The sequence below is a fragment of the Oncorhynchus mykiss genome, chromosome 7 (assembly GCF_057628025.1).
Source record: "Oncorhynchus mykiss isolate SJ-2025 chromosome 7, ASM5762802v1, whole genome shotgun sequence".
NCBI lineage: Eukaryota > Metazoa > Chordata > Actinopteri > Salmoniformes > Salmonidae > Oncorhynchus > Oncorhynchus mykiss.
Window position 1 is genome coordinate 69409671 of NC_143028.1, and position 20958 is coordinate 69430628.

Here is a 20958-nt window from a genome sequence, read left to right on the forward strand (position 1 = left end):
GTAACATAATAAAAATATCCCCATCAAAATCCGTCAGTTTAAGCTAGAGATGGGTGGCCGCGGTAGCCGAGCTTCAGCGGTGTCTGTCAGATCATGAGACATCTCGAAAATGTGTCTTCTCATGAAAACGTCTCCAGCGTCCGAACGGTTTGGGCTACAAACTGATATCGAAAGGGGAGATTCTCACGAACACGATAGTGTTCTCCGTTTTGCTCTACGACGCCCATAAGTGTTCTTGGGACTCATCTGAAGGTAACCAGGTACGGGTTTAAACGGTTTATGGAAGTATGGAGGTAGTTTTGTGCCAACAAAAAAGGGGTTACGTGTCCAAAAAACAAAAATATTTCCTGAGCTTTTTTATATCTCCTAGATATAGAACAGAAACTTCAAAACCTTCTTCCTTACGATCATTTTTTGAATGTCTGTTTTGCCATTTAAGAATGTGTTACATAATGCGTTTCTATGGGCGATAGTAGTAAAGGCCAAATGCAATATTTTTTCAGATACCTACAGGGGTCCTAAAATTCTAAATGAAATAGCAAAATGATCCATGGTATAAATATCTCAAAAAGATATGTTAGCTTAGTAGAACCCCATCCCTCCGCCAAGGCTTAGACCTTTAGAGGTTTAACCTGCTTATAATCTGTCAACAACACACTATAGTCTCTCAGATGAAATCACAGCAAAGACAGGAAGTGCCTCTCACATCAAGCCAATAGGATGATCTTATTTCTGATTATAGTAAGGCTACAGAGAAAGAAATCGGAAGTCCAGTGAGGCTGACCTTTCTGTAAAAAATCCACTGAATGTTTCTATGGTTTAAAGTGGCTACTGCTATGGCCAAAGATGTTGTATGGATTAGATGGAGAGACAGAGAGAAGAAGAACTAGGCAGGAGAGGGAGAGAGGTAGAGAGAGAGCAATGGAGGGAGGGAAACAATGGAGGGGGAGAAAAAGAGGTGCGTACACAGACACACTCAACAAGCTTCCCAGACAGATGTATAACTACTGAGCCAACACAGGGGCGGAAAACTCTGTAAAACAGGTTAATGGTACACTCAGCACAATGACATCATCAAAAACAATGTGGCATCTTCCTACTCATAGATAACAACATTGGCAGAATTCCTCTCTGACAAGACTATCATTATGGGGTGGTTTACTACAACGTCTGCCACCCTGCATGTCCACGTTGGGAAGAATCCATAAAGGCAGTCTGCATGTAGGGAACTGGGAAGTTAGCTCATTATGATAACGTCATCTTAGTTAGTCTACTAAGACACAATAGAATTTAAAAGAATATAAAATAAAGATATAGCCCGGGGTGGACCATACCACAACAGTTATGCCCCTACCAACCTCACCCATTTCAACTCATAATTACACTAATTGAAACACTTAAAATTATGGTTTTGTCATTTGAATCACAATATTGACCCTGAAAACAGCATTGGACAGGTATAGAGGTTGGACAGTACAATGGAAGCAGAAGCAAATAGCTGTAATTACAATGTAATGAAAGCTGAAACGTGAAAACAGTGAGTGTAGCGATTCTCTACTATTCTCTTGAAAACAGTGGAAGAGAAGTAATCTCAGGGTATTCATTAAGGGCACACTGTACCAAAACGTTTTGCAAAGTAAAACAAAAACAAACTTTTCTTCAGGTTCATGTTATCCCTCCAAGTTTCAGTCAGTTTTCTTGCGTTTGGTGCCTAATGGATATGACCCAGGTTTCATGTTCAACTTTGTGGTTAAGTAGATAGGCTGTTTGCTCTTTGATGATCAGTTCTTTAAATTCCATAAGAGTAGTTGTGAGTACAATTGTCAAACACACAAAAGTACTCATCGACACACACACAAGCACACGCACACACAACAGATGCAAGCAGGACGCATCCCACACTCACACATAGACAATGAAGTACTGCTGAAAAACATTGGGTACGATGAATTTGCATTTGCAGGAAATATGCCCTACTGCCTCTCACTCACCTCCTACAATATACAATATATGCTACAAGACAGGATGTTTAATTAAACAGACAGTTCACTAAATTAATCCAGACTAAGTGTATATTCCTTTAATATTAAGTAATTTTCTCTGTTTCATCATTGTTCTATGGATCCAAACATGCATTATCATAGTGCATGGAGATAATGATTTTGTCTCATCCCAAAAACCAGGACCAGGCCCTTTGAAATAAAGGAAAAAGGGCCCTGAGTGTTTTGCAATTGGCATGAGACGGCTCCATTGAGTGCCCCCAAAACAAATTGAATGAATCACTTGACACATTTGCTTGCAGCACAACCCTTTCATTGGCCACCCACACAAGGCTGTTGTGTCCAGATATTCTAATTAGCCGCTTTGGCCGTCTGCGTGCGGCCTCGCCGCCACCTCTTCCTGGGTCAGGGTTCTGCCTGGAGGCAGGGTTCTTCCTGGGTCAGGGTTCTGCCTGGAGGCAGGGTTCTTCAGGCCGTTTATTGGCATCTCTTCTCTCACAGAGTTTACTGCTCATGAGAGGCTGTGAGGGCTTTGTACAAAGGGAAAAGAACACTACAGCTAAGTCACTCCTCAACCAAGGTGCACGAATAGAGAAGCAAATTGAAGTGAAGAGAAAATTCAGCAACTCTTGGAGGACAGTGAAAAGTGCCTCTAAAAGTGTTTTGATCATACAAAAAAAATGTTGAATAAAAACAATTGATCTAAATGAGTTATTCACTATACAGAACAGGCACAGGTTGAAGTAATTATTTCAATAATTTAGGTGTGCTTGATTGAGATTGCATGTTGCAATGGAACCAATAGCAAAGTACCAAAACTGAAAATCCCGCCCACCTGTCGCTCAAGGCAGGCTAAAGCAAATGCTAGAAGTATTTGACAGATTTCAAATAGAAGCCAGGTCTGATTCAAAACGGGCCTGTGTATGGATAAGGAACATGTTTTCTGAGCCTCTAAGAAAAAAAAAGACAGTTGCTGGTGCCTGATTGTTGTCTTCTGATGAATCAAGTACTGATAAATGGCATCATGTTCAATCATTGCATAACTTTCTTCACCAAGACTTTTATATTAAATGGACATTTTAATAAATCTGTTTTTTAAATATATGTTCCACGTCATGTTTTTCTGACTTCTAGGAAGATTTGAACCCACTTACCCGAAGTTCCCAAAGTTTTCACCATCATTGTAAAGTCCAAGTATTATTTTCAGGGACTAAGTATTTTCTGAAGATTGTTATTTATTTAATGTGATTAGTGATTCATTTACATTTGTCCCTCATTTTGAAGGTAAACCCTGTTACATGAACTGAACCTTCTCTTTAAAATGGTGAAACTATTATTTTAAAATATTGTTTTAAAAGGAAACATTGAACATCGAATAAGAAAATCACAGTGAAAAGCAGGTGAGTTGGTTTTACTCTCTTTGGCAATTTTCTGGTGTTTTGTGGTAGAAAACTGAGCATGACACGTCAACATTGTTACCTATATGAACCTTTTATATTTGCATTATGACAGGACTTCAAACTCCCATTTCGTCTAGCTTTATGCTCTTTTTACCACAGCATTGTGATTTAGAAACTAGTAAGCATGGTGATACTGTGTGCATTACTGTTTTGCTAAAAGCATATTTTACCTTCCACAACTGAAGTGACTTATCCTCTTGCACAGGTGATCCTTCTTAAATTGCAAGACATCACTATCAACTAGCAGCATAACTAACTTCACAAACTTTCCCCAGGGTTCAAATGTCACATTGTCACACCAATTGACTAATCTCATTCTAAATGTCATGCATGATGGAATTTAGCCACAATCTTATTTTGCAATGAAGCTCTCTAAGTACTGAAAAAGCAGACAAAGCAATAAGGGCATGAAGAAGAACTAATTGTCACAAAACTCCAAATAAAATGTGTTTGTTGGCAGCCATTGTCTCAAATGATGATGCAATCACCCAATAATCCCCTGGTGTGAAGACAGAAGTCTTTGTATAGTGAGTCATGTGCATATGTGACACTCAGTCTTGTCACCGTGCTAACATTAGTACAGTCATCTCCTTATGCAAGACAATATGCTGCAGTAATCTTCTGCAATTGTATCTGCAGCAGAGGGAGGGAGGGGTGGTGTAACAATCTGGGTTTCGTGGGTGTGAAGTCAGGCGCAGGAAACAGAGAGTTCAATATAGTGCTCTTTTAATGCGGTGAACAACGGCCCCCCCACGAAACACTGGGTGCTCAAAACAAATGCCCCAAACGCGGGGACGAAAACAGTCCAGCAAAATCCACGAACAGAAACAAACACGTTCGTCTCCAACATACACAAATGTTACAAATATTAATCCCGCACAAAGAAACAGACGGGCCAGCTGACTAATAAAGCCCAATTAATTACCACAAACTCATAACAGGTATAACCAATACACACATAAGGAGGGGGAGAAAATAATCAGTGGCAGCTAGTAGGCCGGCGACGACGACCGCCGAGCACCACCCGAACGGGAAGGGGAGCCACCTTCGGTCGGAGTCGTGACAGGTGGATTCTTTCCAGATTTGTTATCATATGGTAGATTCACCTGTTTAAGATACTATAGTAGACACTGACTGCCAATGAGGCTACCCAAACACACAATGGTAGGGTGCATCACTCATTCTACAAACTAGCCAGTGGTGGAAAAAGTACCCAATTGTCATACTTCAGTGAAAGTAAAGATACCTTAATAGAAAATGACTCAAGTAAAAGTGAAAGTCACCCTGTAAAATCCTACTGAATAAAAGTCTAAAAGTATTTGGATTTAAAAATATAATAAGGTTTTAATAATTGGATTTAATAAATATATGAATAAGTATCAAAAGTAAATGTAATTTCTCAAATATACTTAAGTATCAAAAGTCAAAGTAAAACTATAAATTATTTCAAATGTTTAATATTAAGCAAACCAGAAGGATCGATTTTCTTGTTTTACATTTTTTTATGGATAGCCAGAGGCACGCTCCAACACTCAGACATAATTTACAAACGATGCATGTGTTCAGTGAGTCAGCCAGATCAGAGGCAGTAGGGATGACCAGGGATGTTCTCTTGATAAGTGTGTGAATTAGACCATTTTCCTGTCCTACTAAGCATTCAAAATGTAATGAGTACAGGGAAAATGTATGGAGTAACATCATTTATAACATAATAACATAATTTTCTTTAGGAATGTAGTGAAGTAAAAGTTGTCAAAAATATAAATAGTAAAGTACAAATACCAAAATAAACTACAGTACTTACGTAGTACAGTACTTTAAAGTATTTTTACTTAAGTACTTTACACCACTGAAAATAGTCCATCTGCTTACTGTGTACTAATATTAGAAATACAATATTTTTGGTTTTGCTAAAAGGACAGTCTTCATTTTGTAACAACCAAACCTGTTGCAAATAACCCACAGTGGTTCCCCAGAACTTTCAAACAACCATCTTTACCATATGTCAAATAGTGTATAAACAAATAACCAAGGCTAGGAGTAAGTCCTAGAAAAGTCTACGGCAGCTAAATGGAAAATCTGATGTTTCCTTATGTGGTCAGAACTGTTCCAGGTCAAAATATGGGTCAAAAATAAGGACAGTGGCAGCTGGGGAAAAACAGAAAGAAACAAAGACAGAGAGAGAGAGAGCGAGAACATGGTAACCCTGCCGGAATCTGTCAATCAAAGAGCAGGGATTTGAAACAACCAAACTTTTCCTCTTCAAAACAATCCACCTTTGATAGGTTCATATCACACAGATCAATGAGTTTGTTGCCGTTTACTCATTTCCAAGCCACCTTCACGGTCGTCCTCACTGGAACTGCTGTGACCAACAGGTATGGAGTCATACGGTCGCACTCCCAATCTCCACCTGTTTTATTGCCCTAACAAAACCAGTCTAAATGTGTCATAGGTAGAGATTGAATGAAATGACCTCCAGAATGTAATTCTTCTCATCCCGTCAATTCCAGCGAGCAGGGGCAAAATAAAGCAAGGCCATTTTGGTTAGGGCAATCGTTGGTTTGTGTGTGTGTGTGTTTACAGCAGCCCTTCTCCTTCACAGGAGTGATGGTCTAGACAGCCTTCTACTGTCAGTCACTTCTCCCTTCTTCACTCCCCATCTCCCTTCCCCTCCCTCAGTACTTCTTCTCTTCTACTTCTCCCTCTATCCACCCATCTCTTTTTACTTCCCCACCTTCTGCCCTCCTATTCTCCGTTCCTCTCGAATCCTCACCCATCCCTTCCTGCTCCCTCCTCCTCCTCCTCCTCCTCCTCCTCCTCAGCTGAGTACCAGTCCCATTTGCACTGACAGCTGCGGTACTCAGGCAATTAGGTCAGTCCATGGCCTATTTAAAACCTCACTGAAGGGCCTAAATTTGCTCCGGCACTCTGAGATTATCAAAGACTGCACTAACTTCTGCTACATCGTATGCTAACTGTGTTTAAAATCAGTCTTTTGACATAAAGTGCATATGGTGAAAGCACCCAATAGCTGTACAAATTGTGGGAGACACAAAACCATTTTATTTCACCTTGGAGGGTAATCGTAGAGTGTCATCAAATATGCATAGGTTTTCGTGTGTGCAACTTTCCACGTTTCTCCGAACGTAGCACAGGAAATGTGCTGATATTGTGAAAATTCAACTTCACTTAAACATAAGGAAACATCAGATTTCCCATTTTAGCTGCCGTAGACTTTTCTAGGGCTTACTCCTAGCCTTGGTTATTTGTTTCTACAGTAACTTCTCTGGCATATGTGGGACGCGTCCCACCTCGCCAACAGCCGGTGAAATTGCAGGGTGCCAAATTCAAAACAACAGAAATCCCATTATTAAAATTCCTCAAACATACAAGTATTTTAAACCATTTTAATAAAGATAAACTTTTTATAAATCCAGCCACAGTGTCCGATTTCAAATAGGCTTTTCGTCAAAAGCACACCAAACGATTATGTTAGGTCAGCACCTAGTCACAGAAAACCATACAATCATTTTCCAGCCAAGGAGAGGGCTCACAAAAATCAGAAATAGCGATTAAATGAATCACTAACCTTTGATGATCTTCATCAGATGGCACTCACAAGACTAAATGTTACACAATAAATGTGTGTTTTGTTCGATAAAGTTAATCTTTATGTCCAAAAACCTCATTTGAAATTGGTGTGTTATGATCAGAAATGCATTGTCTCAAACAAACATCCGGTGAAAGTGCAGAGAACCACATCAAATTATAGAAATACTCATAATTAACATTGATAAAAGATACAAGTGTTCTGCATGGAAATATAGATAAACTTCTCCTTAATGCAACCGCTGTGTCAGATTTCAAAAAGGCTTTACGGGAAAGCAAACCTTTCGATTCTGTTAGGTCAGCGCCTAGCCACAGAAAAACATCCAGACATTTTCCAAAGAAGGATAGGTGTCAGAAAAATCAGAAATAGCGTTATAAATATTCACTTACCTTTGATGATCTTGATCGGAATGCAGTTCCACAATAAATGTCCATCATTTATGTCCAAATACCTCCTTTTTGTTTGTGCGTTTAGCCCAGTAATCCAAATGCATAATGAGCAATCACTTGTTCAGACGAAATGTCAAAAAAGTTATATTACAGTTCGTGGAAGCATGTCAAACGATGTATAGAATCAATCTTTAAGATGTTTTTATCATAAATCTTCAATCATGTTCCAACCTGACAATTCCTTTGTCTTTAGAAATGCAATGGAACGCAGCTAACTCTCACGGGCGTGCTCGATCAGCTCATGGCACTCTGCCAGACCTCTGGTTGAAACAGCTCTCATTCTCTCCCCCTTCACAGTAGAAACCTCAAACAAGGTTCTAAAGACTGTTGACATCTAGTGGAAGCATTAAGACGTGCAATATGACCCCATAGACACTGTATATTCGACTTAAAAAACTACAAACCTCAGATTTCCCACTTCCAAGTTGGATTTTTTTCTCAGGTTTTTGTCTGCCATATGAGTTCTGTTATACTTACATACATCATTCAAACAGTTTTAGAAACTTCAGAGTGTTTCCTATCCAAATCTACTATTATATGCATATTCTAGCTTTTGGGCCTCAGTAGCAGGCAGTTTACTCTGGGAACCTTTTTATCCAAGCTACTCAATACTGCCCCCCAGTCCTAAAGAAGTTAAACCACCAAGCACATACACCATCCAAATACAGTAGAGTAGTACCAATAATGCACCATACAGTATACAGTATATAGAGTAACTGAAGAAGTTACAGTGACAAACTAGGGGAAAATCACAGCTTTTAGTTGTACAGATGAAGTTAACGTTTGAAATTAAATTTAAAATGAATCACAGGGTGAGAAGAGGGATTCAGTGGCTTTCACAGTGGGATTCAATGGCTTTCACAGTGGGATTCAGTGGCCTTCACAGTCCTACAAGGGATGTTCTGTAATGAGGGCCTAGGTTGTAACCGCATCTTTCATTCACAAGGCTGGGAGATAAGCCAGCAGTCCATCATAAATGTCCCAAAGATGACCATGGAGGGGTTGAGTCAAAATCTAAATGAACTAGATCAAGGGTGAGTGAGACCAAGACCAGTGATGACCATGACATGAACATAACTGCATAATATAAAACAGTTATGAACAGAACCAAGTACACATCAACATTTATACACCTTTGGACCATGACCTCATAGACCTGTAATAAATACAACATCAAGACCAAAACTTGACTAAGACAATAACAAATCCAGATTTTATAACACTACACTATACAGATTATACAAAAATGAATTCTGACCAATTGGGACTAAAACCCAAGTAAGCCTACCCAACACAGCACCAAAATATTTAACAAATAAGTGATTTCAAGATAAATTAGTGTAAGTTAACAATTTAACCAATAAAGAAATAGCAGGACTGAGAATATTTACTGCATATCAGGTCAGGAAGATCAGTTCATTTCTAAGATGAATTTCAATATATTACATCCTAAATTGGATGATTCAATTAAAGATTCAAAATTGGAAGCATCAAATATAAGTATATAAGTATGTAAGTATATAACTATATATTTAATCAAGCACATAAATGGTCAGTCACTCAAGGCGATTTACAGGATGACATATACAGCAGCGACTAACGGACATGTTTTTGAACCGAAGCAGTTCTAATGCCTCATAACCTCTTAAAGGGATTTCTTCACTGGTGTAAGAAACAGCTCTTGGTTGGATGGAGCAAAAAAAACAAATCAAATGTTATTTGTCACATGCGCCTAATACAACAGATGTAGACCTTAGAGTGAAATGCTTACTTACAAGCCCTTAACCAACAATGCAGTTTAAGAAAAAAAGGTATTAAGCAAGTATATACTAAAATAAACTGAAGTAAAATTTGTTAAAATAAAATAGGAAAATAACAAATTATTAAGGAGCAACAATACATTAACAGTAGCAAGGCTGTATTTAAGGGGTACTGGTACAGAGTCAATGTGCGGGGGCACCAGTTAGTCAAGATAATTAAGGTAATATGGACATGTAGGTAGGGGTAAAGTGACTATGCATGGATAATAAACAGAGATTAGCAGCAGCGTAAAAATGGGGGTGGTTTGAGGAAAATAAAAATAGTCCGAGTAGCCATTTGATTAGCTGTTCAAGAGTCTTATGGCTTGGGGGTAGAAGCTGTTAAGAAGCCTTTTGGACCTAAACCTGGTGCTTCGGTACCGCTTGCGGTGTGGTAGCAGAGAGAACAGCCTATTACTAGGGTGGCTGGAGCCTTCCTCTGACACCTTCTGGTCTTGCTCCCACATATTTCTCTTCTGTTTCTTTGAGCATTTCTGAAGCTTCTGGCATTCTCCTGCCAGCTACACCACGTGAGGTCTGATCCTTGTTTCTTTCTAAAAACTAGTGTGTGAAGAAAGCACCATCGACCTTAACACGATTTACTGAAGTGATTCTCTTCATACTGACCAGTTCACAGAGAGACCATCGGACCCAATTGGGCAGAGTTCTGACCAATTTCATCAGGAGTTAGCCATAGTAAGTTAGTCACCATAAGATGTAATCAGAAGTATAGTTATTTCTATTGGTACACCCCAAACACATGCATGAATGCAGGGACAACAATTAGGGTTGTGAGTGCCAAGTGTTACAATCCCCAGGCAAAGAAATCAGTCAATTCCAGCTGTTTCACAGGCTAAGCGGTGTTGTGGCTTCAATGTTTATCTCCTCTTCTGAAATCAATTGATTTTCCACGCTTGTGATTTAGCACTATTCTCTTCACCAGACTCTCTGTCTCTCTTTGTCTGCCTGTCAGATCCCGTGAACAATGGTGTGCTAAACCAGTTTCATGAGGCTTGATAGATGGCTAGGCTAGGAGATGTAGTATGTTTGCAAGCACAAATAATCAAGTAATATAATATTATAACATGTATGCATACAATCATGTGTTAAGTGCACTGTCTGTCTGTCTGTCTGTCTGTCTGTCTGTCTGTCTGTCTGTCTGTCTGTCTGTCTGTCTGTCTGTCTGTCTGTCTGTCTGTCTGTCTATCTGTTCTATTATGTTATGTATGACTGTCTGAAACCCTGGCAATGTGTAAATCTGTCAATGTGCCCTTGAGCAAGTCCCCCTGGATAAGAGTGAGTGCTAAATTACTAAAATGTCAAATGTAAATGACTGCACATGCACACATACCAGCTCTTTCATACCAGATCTTTCATACCAGCTCTTTCATACCAGCGCTTTCATACCTAGCTACAGTATGATGCTCTCCCATTTCCCCATTACAGAAAATAGGTATGTTACTGTGACCATCAAATCTCAGCTCCTAACCAAAAAAATTTACAGCAGATTAAATGGACACAATTCCATTTTCCCATTATTACCTCACAATAAATCCCATTCTATCCGAACCTATAGCTAATCTAGGGAGAAAATGGTTTTCACTTTTTGCAAGCCTTTAAGAGAATAACAGAGCTATTTCTCTGTTTATTTACTCATCGATAATCCGTGAGGGATCAACATACATCACACACTCACTCAGACGATCACTGACATTGAGGTGCCGTTCAAAGCTATCATAAATCTGTCAAACCCAAATCAAATATAAAAACATTCTTAACTGAAATCTCCCAAAAATAATGATTCAGTCAAAGAAAAAAGACAAGCAGAAAAGGGACATAGGGGAGTTTAGATTGGCATGAATTAGCATCAAAACGCTAAACCCTTGTGATGCAGTAAAAAAATGGATGATGTCGTTAATACTGTTCTCCTCAAATATAAGCTATAAGGGTCGTGTGATAGGATGAGGCAAGTTAATCAGGAACAGGCTACGATTTGACTGACATGGATGGGCCCTGTACCCAGGGGACTCAGGTTTATGCTGAGCTATAAACGAAGACAGGGAAAGTTTGACTTGATATTTTGCCTTGAAAGACACAGATTGTATTACCTGGCAATGGAAATAGAAACCCGGCTCTGGGAAAGAATTTGCTTAGTCGTATTATAGTTTGGTTGCTCTACTACCCACAGACAAGTGCACGGTTAAGGTTTGACCAATAGTTAGTATGGTATGTGATGTTACAGGCTGACTTTGGACATCTTTGTATCTGGTGAGGCTTGAGGTAGAAATAGAAGTGGCTCCTAACCACAGATCTAGGATCAGATTACCCAACCCCCAATACTGACCTTCACCATACTGACCCTGAATCAGATGTTAGAAGCATCTTCTCTGCGTATCTCTTGATGTCCTTATGAAGCATAGTATAGAACAAGAAGGCTCCCAACTGTTAAAGCTCCCAATTCACTGTCACACCCTGGTCAAAGTATTTTGTGTTTATCTTTATTTATTTGGTCAGGCCAGGGTGTGGCATGGGTTTTTGTATGTGGTGTGTATTTATGGGGATTGTAGCTAGTGGGGTGTTCTAGCTAAGTCTATGGCTGTCTGAAGTGGTTCTCAATCAGAGGCAGGTGTTTATCGTTGTCTCTGATTGGGAACCATATTTAGGCAGCCACATTCTTTGAGTTTGTCGTGGGTGATTGTCCTTATTGTCCTTAGTGTCCTGATGTCATTGTTCTGTGTTAGGTTACACAAGTATAGGCTGTTTCGGTTTTCGTTAAGTTTATTGTTTTGATAGTGTTTGTGTTTAGTGTGTTACTTCATTAAACATGGATTGCAATAGACACGCCGCATTTTGGTCCGACTCTCCTTCTCATACGGAAAACCGTTACATTCACAGATTCATTGACAACGTTTCCTTATGAACCATACCACAACAGTCACGTGCTTCATCAATAAGTGCATAGACGAGGACAGACAGTTAACCCACTATTTCTAGGCCGTCATTGAAAATAACAATTTGTTCTTAACTGACTTGCCTACTTAAATACAGGTAAAAAAAAATTTAAAAAATCCCCACAGTGACGATAAGAATGTACCCTAACAAAAAAACATGGATTAAAGGCAACATCCAGGCTGGGCTAAAGCTACGTCTAACAATGAACGGGACACGGACGTGGACGCATACAAGAAATCCCGTTACGACCTCCAACGAGACACCAAATATGAAAAAGGACAATACAGGAGGAATGTGGAATACTATTACAACGGCTACGACGCTCGTCGTATGTGGCAGGGCTTGCAGACAATAAAGGATTACAAAGGGTAACCCAGCCATGAGCTGCCCAGTGACGCAGAACTCCCAAATGAGCTAAATGCCTTTTACGCATGTCACGGAACTCCTCCTCTTCGTCTGAGGAGGACGAGTAAGGATCAGACCAAAATGCAGCGTGATAATAATCCATTTTAATTGAAAACTTAAACAACGAACAAAACAATAAACTGACAAAATGAACGAAGCCAAAACAGTCCCGTGACGTGAACAAAGGAACACTGAAAACAGGAACAATAACCCACACCCCACAATACAAAACAGGCTACCTAAATATGGTTCCCAATCAGAGACAACGACAAACACCTGCCTCTGATTGAGAACCATATCAGGCCAAAACACATAGAAACAGACAAACTAGACAACATAGAATGCCCACTCATATCACATCTTGACCAAACAAAACATAGATCAAACAACTCAAATAATGGTCAGAGTGTGACAGAGTGTGACAGACCCCCCCCCCCCCCCCCCCCCCTGCTAAGGTGCGGACTCCGGCCACAAAACCTAAACCTATAGGGGAGGGTCTGGGTGGGCATTTGACCGCGGTGGCGGCTCTGGTGCGGGACGACCATAGTCATTCAAGGGCCTCTTTAGAGTGGCGACCCTTGCCTCCGACCTTGGGTTTAAGACCCTAATTAAAGGCCCCACTGGACTGAGGAGCGTCTCTGGACTGAGGGGCAGCTCCGGACTGAGGGGCATCTCCGGACTGAGGGGCAGCTCTGGACTGGCTGATGGCTCTGGCAGCTCCTGGCTGGCTGACGGCTCTGGCAGCTCCTGGCTGGTTGAAGGCTCTGGCAGCTCCTGGCTGGCTGACGGCTCTGGCAGCTCATAGCTGGCTGACAGCTCTGGCAGCTCCTGGCTGGCTGACGGCTCTGGCAGCTCCTGGCTGGCTGACGTCTCTGGAAGGTCCTGGCTGGCTGACGGCTCTGGCGGCTCCTGGCTGGCTGACGGCTCTGGGGGCTCCTGGCTGACTGACGGATCTGGCAACTCCTGGCTGACTGACGGCTCATGACAGACTGGCGGCTCTGACAGCTCAGGACAGACTGGCGGCTCTGACATCTCAGGACAGACTGGCGGCTCTAACAGCTCAGGATAGACAGGAGACTCTGGCGTCTCAGGACAGACGGGAGACTCTGGCGGCTCAGGACAGACGGGAGACTCTGGCGGCTCAGGACAGACGGGAGACTCTGGCGGCTCAGGACAGACGGGACACTCTGGCGGCTCAGGACAGATGGGACACTCTGGTGGCTCAGGACAGACGGGACACTCTGGCGGCTCAGGACAGACGGGACACTCTGGCGGCTCAGGACAGACGGGACACTCTGGCAGCTCAGGACAGACGGGACACTCTGGCGGCTCAGGACAGACGGGACACTCTGGCGGCTCAGGACAGACGGGACACTCTGGCGGCTCAGGACAGACGGGACACTCTGGCGGCGCTGGACAGGAGGAAGGCTCTGGCAGCGCTGGACAGGCGGGAGCACCTGTAGGGATGAGACGAGAGACAGCTTGGTGCGGGGGGCTGCCACCAGAGGGCTGGTGCGTGGAGGTGGCACTGGATAGACCGGACTGTGCAGGCGCACTGGAGCTCTTGAGCACCGAGCCTGCCCAACCTTACCTGGTTGAATGCTCCCGGTAGCCGGGCCAGTGCGGCGAGGTGGAATAGCCTGCACTGGGCTGTGCTGGCGAACCGGGGACACCATGCGTAAGGCTGGTGCCATGTACGCCGGCCCGAGGAGACGCACTGGAGACCAGATTTGTAAAGCCGGCTTCATGGCACCTGGCTCGATGCCCACTCTAGCCCGGCCGATACGAGGAGCTGGAATGTACCACACCGGGCTATGCACACACACTGGGGAGACTGTGCGCTCCACCGCATAACACTGTGTGCCCCCCCAATAATTTTTTGGGGCTACCTCTCGGGCTTCCAGCCGTGCTGCCTCCTTATACCGGCGCCTCTCTGCTTTCGCTGCCTCCAGCTCTGCTTTGGGGCGGCGATATTCCCCTGGCTGTGCTCCGGGTCCTTCGCCGTCTAGAATCTCATCCCAAGTATATAAGTCCTGCGTTCTTTGCCGCTGCTGCTGCTGGCCGTTACCACGCTGCTTGGTCCATTGTAGGTGGGGTATTCTGCCACGAAACTCCTCCTCTTCGTCCGAGGAGGACGAGTAAGGATCGGACCAAAATGCAGCGTGATGATAATCCATTTTAATTGAAAACTTAAACAACGAACAAAACAATAAACTGACTAAATGAACAAAGCCGAAACAGTCCCGTAACGTGAACAAAGGAACACTGGAAACAGGAACAATAACCACAACCCACACCCCACAATACAAAACAGGCTACCTAAATATGGTTCCCAATCAGAGACAACGACAAACACCTGCCTCTGATTGAGAACCATATCAGGCCAAAACACATAGAAACAGACAAAATAGACATACAACATAGAATGCCCACTCATATCACACTCTGACCAAACAAAACATAGAAACAAACAACTGAAATAATGGTCAGAGTGTGACAGTACCCCACCCCCCTAAGGTGCGGACTCCGGCCGCAAAAAAAACTAAACCTATAGGGGGGGGACATGGACCCCACTCCACCATAGTCATTTCGCTCTTCAAGGGCCTCTTTAGATTCTTCACAGACATGTTCATTCTCTCCATGTTCCAGTCTGTAATCCCAACATGCTTCAAGATGACCACCATTGTCCCTGTTCCCAAGAGCTCCAAGATAACCTGCCTACATGACTATCACCCTGTAGTACTCACATCTGTAATTATGAAGTGCTTTTAAAGGCTGGTAATGACACACATCAACACCATCATCCCAGACACACTAGTCCCACTCCAGTTTGTATACCGCCCCAACAGATCTACAGATGACGCAATCTTAATTGCACTTCACTCTGCCCTCTCCCACTTGGACAAGAGGGGAAATAACAATGTGAGAATGTTGTTCGTAGACTACAACTCAGCGTTCAACACCATAGTCCCCTTCAAGCTCATCACCAACCTAGGGAACCTGGGACTGAACACCTCCCTCTGCAACTGGATCCTGAACTTCCTGAGGGGTGTGTGCTTAGTCCCCTCCTGTACTCCCTGTTCACTCACGACTACGTGACCACGCATGACTCCAACACTATCATTAAGGATATAGGGGGCGCTATTTTAATTTTTGGATGAAAAACGTTCCCGTTTTAAACAAGATATTTTGTCACGAAAAGATGCTCGACTATGCATATAATTGACAGATTTGGAAAGAAAACACTCTGATGTTTCCAAAACTGCAAAGATATTGTCTGTGAGTGCCACAGAACTGATGTTACAGGCGAAACCCAGATAAAAATCCAATCAGGAAGTGCCTCATTTTTTTAAACCGCCTCATGCCAATGACTCCTTATATGGCCGTGAATGAGCTACAAATGAGCTTTTTAGGCTTTTCCATTGGAGAATGGCTGTAAGGGACCATATATAGCGAGTGGTCACATGGTGTCTCCCGGAGAAAATCTTGCGTAAAATACTGAGGTAGCCATTTTTCCAATCGTTTCTTATGAGAAACCAATTGCCTCGACGGAGATATTATCGAATACATATGTTAAAAACACCTTGAGGATGGATCCCAAACAACGTTTGCCGTGTTTCTGTTGATATTATGGAGCAAATTTTGAAAAAAGTTTGGCGTTATAGTTGAAGTATTTTTCGGTAGATTTCTCAGCCAAGCAGGATGAACAAACGAGAGCTTTTTCGCCTACAAAAATATTATTTTTGGAAAAAATGAACATTTGCTATCTAACTGGGAGTCTCCTGAGTGAAAGCATCTGAAGTTCTTCAAAGGTAAATTATTTAATTTGGTTGCTTTTCTTATTTTCGTGAAAATGTTGCCTGCTGCCAGCAGAGCCTAGCATAGCATTATGCCATGATAAACTTACACAAATGCTTGTCTAGCGTTGGCTGTAACGCATATTTTGAAAATCTGAGATGACAGTGTTGTTAACAAAAGGCTAAGCTTGTGTTTGAATATATTTGTTTCATTTCATTTGCGATTTTCATGAATAGGAAAAGTTGCGTTATGGTAATGCGCTTGAGGCTATGATTACACTCCCGGATACGGGTTTGCTCGTCGCAAGAAGTTAAGTTTGCTGACGACACAACAGTGGTAGGCCTGAACACTGATGGCGTGAAGTCAGCCTACAGGAAGGAGGTCAGAGACTTAGCATTGTGGTGCCATGACAATAACCTCTCCCTCAACGTCAGTAAAACCAAGGAGCTGATTGTGGACTATAGGAGAAAGAAGGGAAAGCACGCCCCCATTCACATGGACAGGGCTGTCGAAAGCATCAAGTTCTTTGGCGTCCACATCACTAAGGATTTAACATGGTCCATACACACTCACACAGTCGTGAAGAGGGCACAGCAGCGCCTCATCCCCCTCAGGAGGCTGAAAAGATTTGGCACGGGCTCTCAGATACTCAAAATGTTCTATAGTGGCACCATTGAGAGCATCTTGACTGGCTGCATCACAGCTTTGTGCGGCAATTGCACCGCACACACACACACACACACACACACACACACACACACACACACACACACACACACACACACACACACACACACACACACACACACACATACTTACTTTTAAACGCAAAATTTGCTGCTGCTTTATTTGTTTATTACTTATAATTATCTATCCATATGCCACTTTACCCTGCCTTCATGTACACATCTACCTCAAGTACACTATATATACAAAAGTATGTGGTATGTGGACACCCCTTCAATGAGTGGATTTGGGTATTTCAGCCACACCCGTTACTGACAGGTCAAGCACACAGCCATGCAATCACCATAGACAAACATTGGCAGTAGAATGGCCTGTACTGAAGAGCTCAGTGACTTTTAACGTGGCACTATCATAGGATGCCACCTTTCCAACAAAACAGTTAGTCAAATTTCTGCCCTGATAAAGCTGCCCCGGTCAACTGTAAGGGCTGTTATTGTGATGTCGAAACGTCTAGGAGCAACAACGGCTCAGCTGTGAAGTTGTAGGCCACACAAGCTCGCAGAACAGGACCGCTGAGTGCTGAAGCTCGTAAAAATAGTCTGTCCTCTGTTGCAACACTCACTACCGAGTTCCAAACTGCCTCTGGGAGCAATGTCAGCACATTAACTGTTCGTCGGGAGCTGCATGAAATGGGTTCCCATGGCTGAGCAGCCGCAAACAAGCCTAAGATCACTGTGCGCAAAGCATCCTCTGTTCTCTGAATCCTGCTTTATCCTCTGGCAGTCCGACGGACTAATCTGGGTTTGGCGGATGCCAGGAGAACGCTACCTGACCCAATGCATAGTGCCAACTGTACATTTTGGAGGAATAATGGTCTGGGGCTGTTTCATAGTTCAGGTTAGGCCCCTTATTTCCAGTGGAGGGAAATCTTAATGCTACAGTATAAAATTACATTCTAGATGATTCTGTGCTTCTAACTTTGTGGCAACAGTTTGGTGAAGGTACTTTCCTGTTTCAGCATGACAATGCCCCCGTGCACAAAGCGAGGTCCATACAGAAATTACTTGATTGGCCTGAAAAGAGCCCTGATCTCAACCCCATCGAACACCTTTGGGATGAATTGGAACGCCAACTGCAAGCCAGGCCTAATCGCCCAACATCAGTGCTCGACCTCACTAATGCTATTATGACTCAATGGAAGCAAGTAGTGGAACATCTTTTTTATTTTTTTTATTTTACCTTTATTTAACCAGGTAGGCAAGTTGAGAACAAGTTCTCATTTACAATTGCGACCTGGCCAAGATAAAGCAAAGCAGTTCGACAGATACAACAACACAGAGTTACACATGGAGTAAAACAAACATACAGTCAATAATACAGTATAAACAAGTCTATATACAATGTGAGCAAATGAGGTGAGAAGGGAGGTAAAGGCAAAAAAGGCCATGGTGGTAAGGTAAATACAATATAGCAAGTAAAACACTGGAATGGTAGTTTTGCAATGGAAGAATGTGCAAAGTAGAAATAAAAATAATGGGGTGCAAAGGAGCAAAATAAATAAATTAATTAAATACAGTCGGGAAAGAGGTAGTTGTTTGGGCTAAATTATAGGTGGACTATGTACAGGTGCAGTAATCTGTGAGCTGCTCTGACAGTTGGTGCTTAAAGCTAGTGAGGGAGATAAGTGTTTCCAGTTTCAGAGATTTTTGTAGTTCGTTCCAGTCATTGGCAGCAGAGAACTGGAAAGAGAGGCGGCCAAAGAAAGAATTGGTTTTGGGGGTGACTAGAGAGATATACCTGCTGGAGCGTGTGCTACAGGTGGGAGATGCTATGATGACCAGCGAGCTGAGATAAGGGGGGACTTTACCTAGCAGGGTCTTGTAGATGACATGGAGCCAGTGGGTTTGGCGACGAGTATGAAGCGAGGGCCAGCCAACGAGAGCGTACAGGTCGCAATGGTGGGTAGTATATGGGGCTTTGGTGACAAAACGGATTGCACTGTGATAGACTGCATCCAATTTGTTGAGTAGGGTATTGGAGGCTATTTTGTAAATGACATCGCCAAAGTCGAGGATTGGTAGGATGGTCAGTTTTACAAGGGTATGTTTGGCAGCATGAGTGAAGGATGCTTTGTTGCGAAATAGGAAGCCAATTCTAGATTTAACTTTGGATTGGAGATGTTTGATATGGGTCTGGAAGGAGAGTTTACAGTCTAACCAGACACCTAAGTATTTGTAGTTGTCCACGTATTCTAAGTCAGAGCCGTCCAGAGTAGTGATGTTGGACAGGCGGGTAGGTGCAGGTAGCGATCGGTTGAAGAGCATGCATTTAGTTTTACTTGTATTTAAGAGCAATTGGAGGCCACGGAAGGAGAGTTGTATGGCATTGAAGCTTGCCTGGAGGGTTGTTAACACAGTGTCCAAAGAAGGGCCGAAAGTATACAGAATGGTGTCGTCTGCGTAGAGGTGGATCAGAGACTCACCAGCAGCAAGAGCGACATTGATGTATACAGAGAAGAAGAAGAGAGTCGGTCCAAGAATTGAACCCTGTGGCACCCCCATAGAGACTGCCAGAGGTCCGGACAACAGACCCTCCGATTTGACACACTGAACTCTATCAGAGAAGTAGTTGGTGAACCAGGCGAGGCAATCATTTGAGAAACCAAGGCTGTTGAGTCTGCCGATGAGGATGTGGTGATTGACAGAGTCGAAAGCCTTGGCCAGATCAATGAATAAATAGTAAATAAATCTAGTGGAAAGCCTTCCAAGAAGAGTGGAGGCTGTTGTAGCATCAAAGGGGGGACCAACTCCATATTAATGCCCATGATTTTGGAGTGAGATGTTCAACAAGCAGGTGTCTACATACTTTTGGTTATGTAGTGTACCTCTTCCCTCTGCACATTGCTTTGGTACTGGCACTCCCTGTATATAGCTCCATTCTTGTGTATTTTATTTCATTCCTCGTGTTAGCTACTATTCTATTTTTCATTGTTCTTTTTAAACTCTGCATCTTTGGGAAAGGTTCTTAAGCCAGCATTTCACTGTAAAGTCTACACCAGTGATTTTCGGCTGATAAATACAATTTGATTTGATTTGACCTCACACAGCGCTGCACACAAAACAAAGAGAATGCATTAGCAAAAATGAAATGAAATGAAAGCATCCAAGTGATCAAAGCATTTTTCAAAGATCACAGTACGAGTTCTTATACGCTCACAAACTGTGCTTTTATTCTGCACTTTGAATTTGTGGAGGATACCAGAGAATGTAGATAGTGCAGCAACATAGAAAATATGGAAATGGAGGAGATTGCAATCTCAGACTCTACAGTGAGTAATTAGGTTGTTTCAGACACCCGCCACAGTGATAAGAAAAACATGTCCCAAATGGCACCCTATTCCCTATGTAGTGCACTACTTTTGAACTGGGCCCAAAACAGGTGGTGTGGGTGGGGGGGGATGATAGAGTGTTACGGTTTGGTTTAATGACAAATAACTTTCCCACTACATTCTGTGAAGCAACATTTGTTAGCTGGGTATACTGCTGGTGGCCATGGTCCACACGAAACCAGTGTCTGACTCTCAGTCATAAAGCGTTTCTTGAGCATTTATAACAGTCTGAGGACCAAAACAGAAATTACTAATAAAAGTCACCATCACCCATAATGCACTGCATATTCCTATATTGTTACTGTGTCAAACGTGGCGTTCCAGATGAAGTTGTTCCTCAGTGGTGCCAGAACAGAATGTCATCTGAAGCATTACGTTCCCTTCCAAGAGATGTATGAAGTTGTTCT

The 20958-nt window shown here is 42.6% G+C and overlaps 2 protein-coding genes across 4 annotated transcripts in view; both read right to left on the bottom strand.

Annotated features, from left to right (window-relative positions):
- The window catches only part of LOC110528483 (disks large-associated protein 4), a 209842-nt gene that overhangs the window by 175609 nt on the left and 13275 nt on the right, over positions 1 to 20958 (bottom strand). The gene's annotated exons all lie outside the window — the stretch shown is intronic.
- Positions 13162 to 20958, bottom strand: part of LOC149982657 (uncharacterized) — a 49054-nt gene continuing 41257 nt past the window's right edge. Inside the window, exon 2 of the mRNA XM_090242232.1 lies at positions 13162 to 14000. Within this exon, the coding sequence (XP_090098358.1) occupies positions 13162 to 14000 (839 nt within the window). The remainder of the gene's footprint in view (positions 14001 to 20958) is intronic.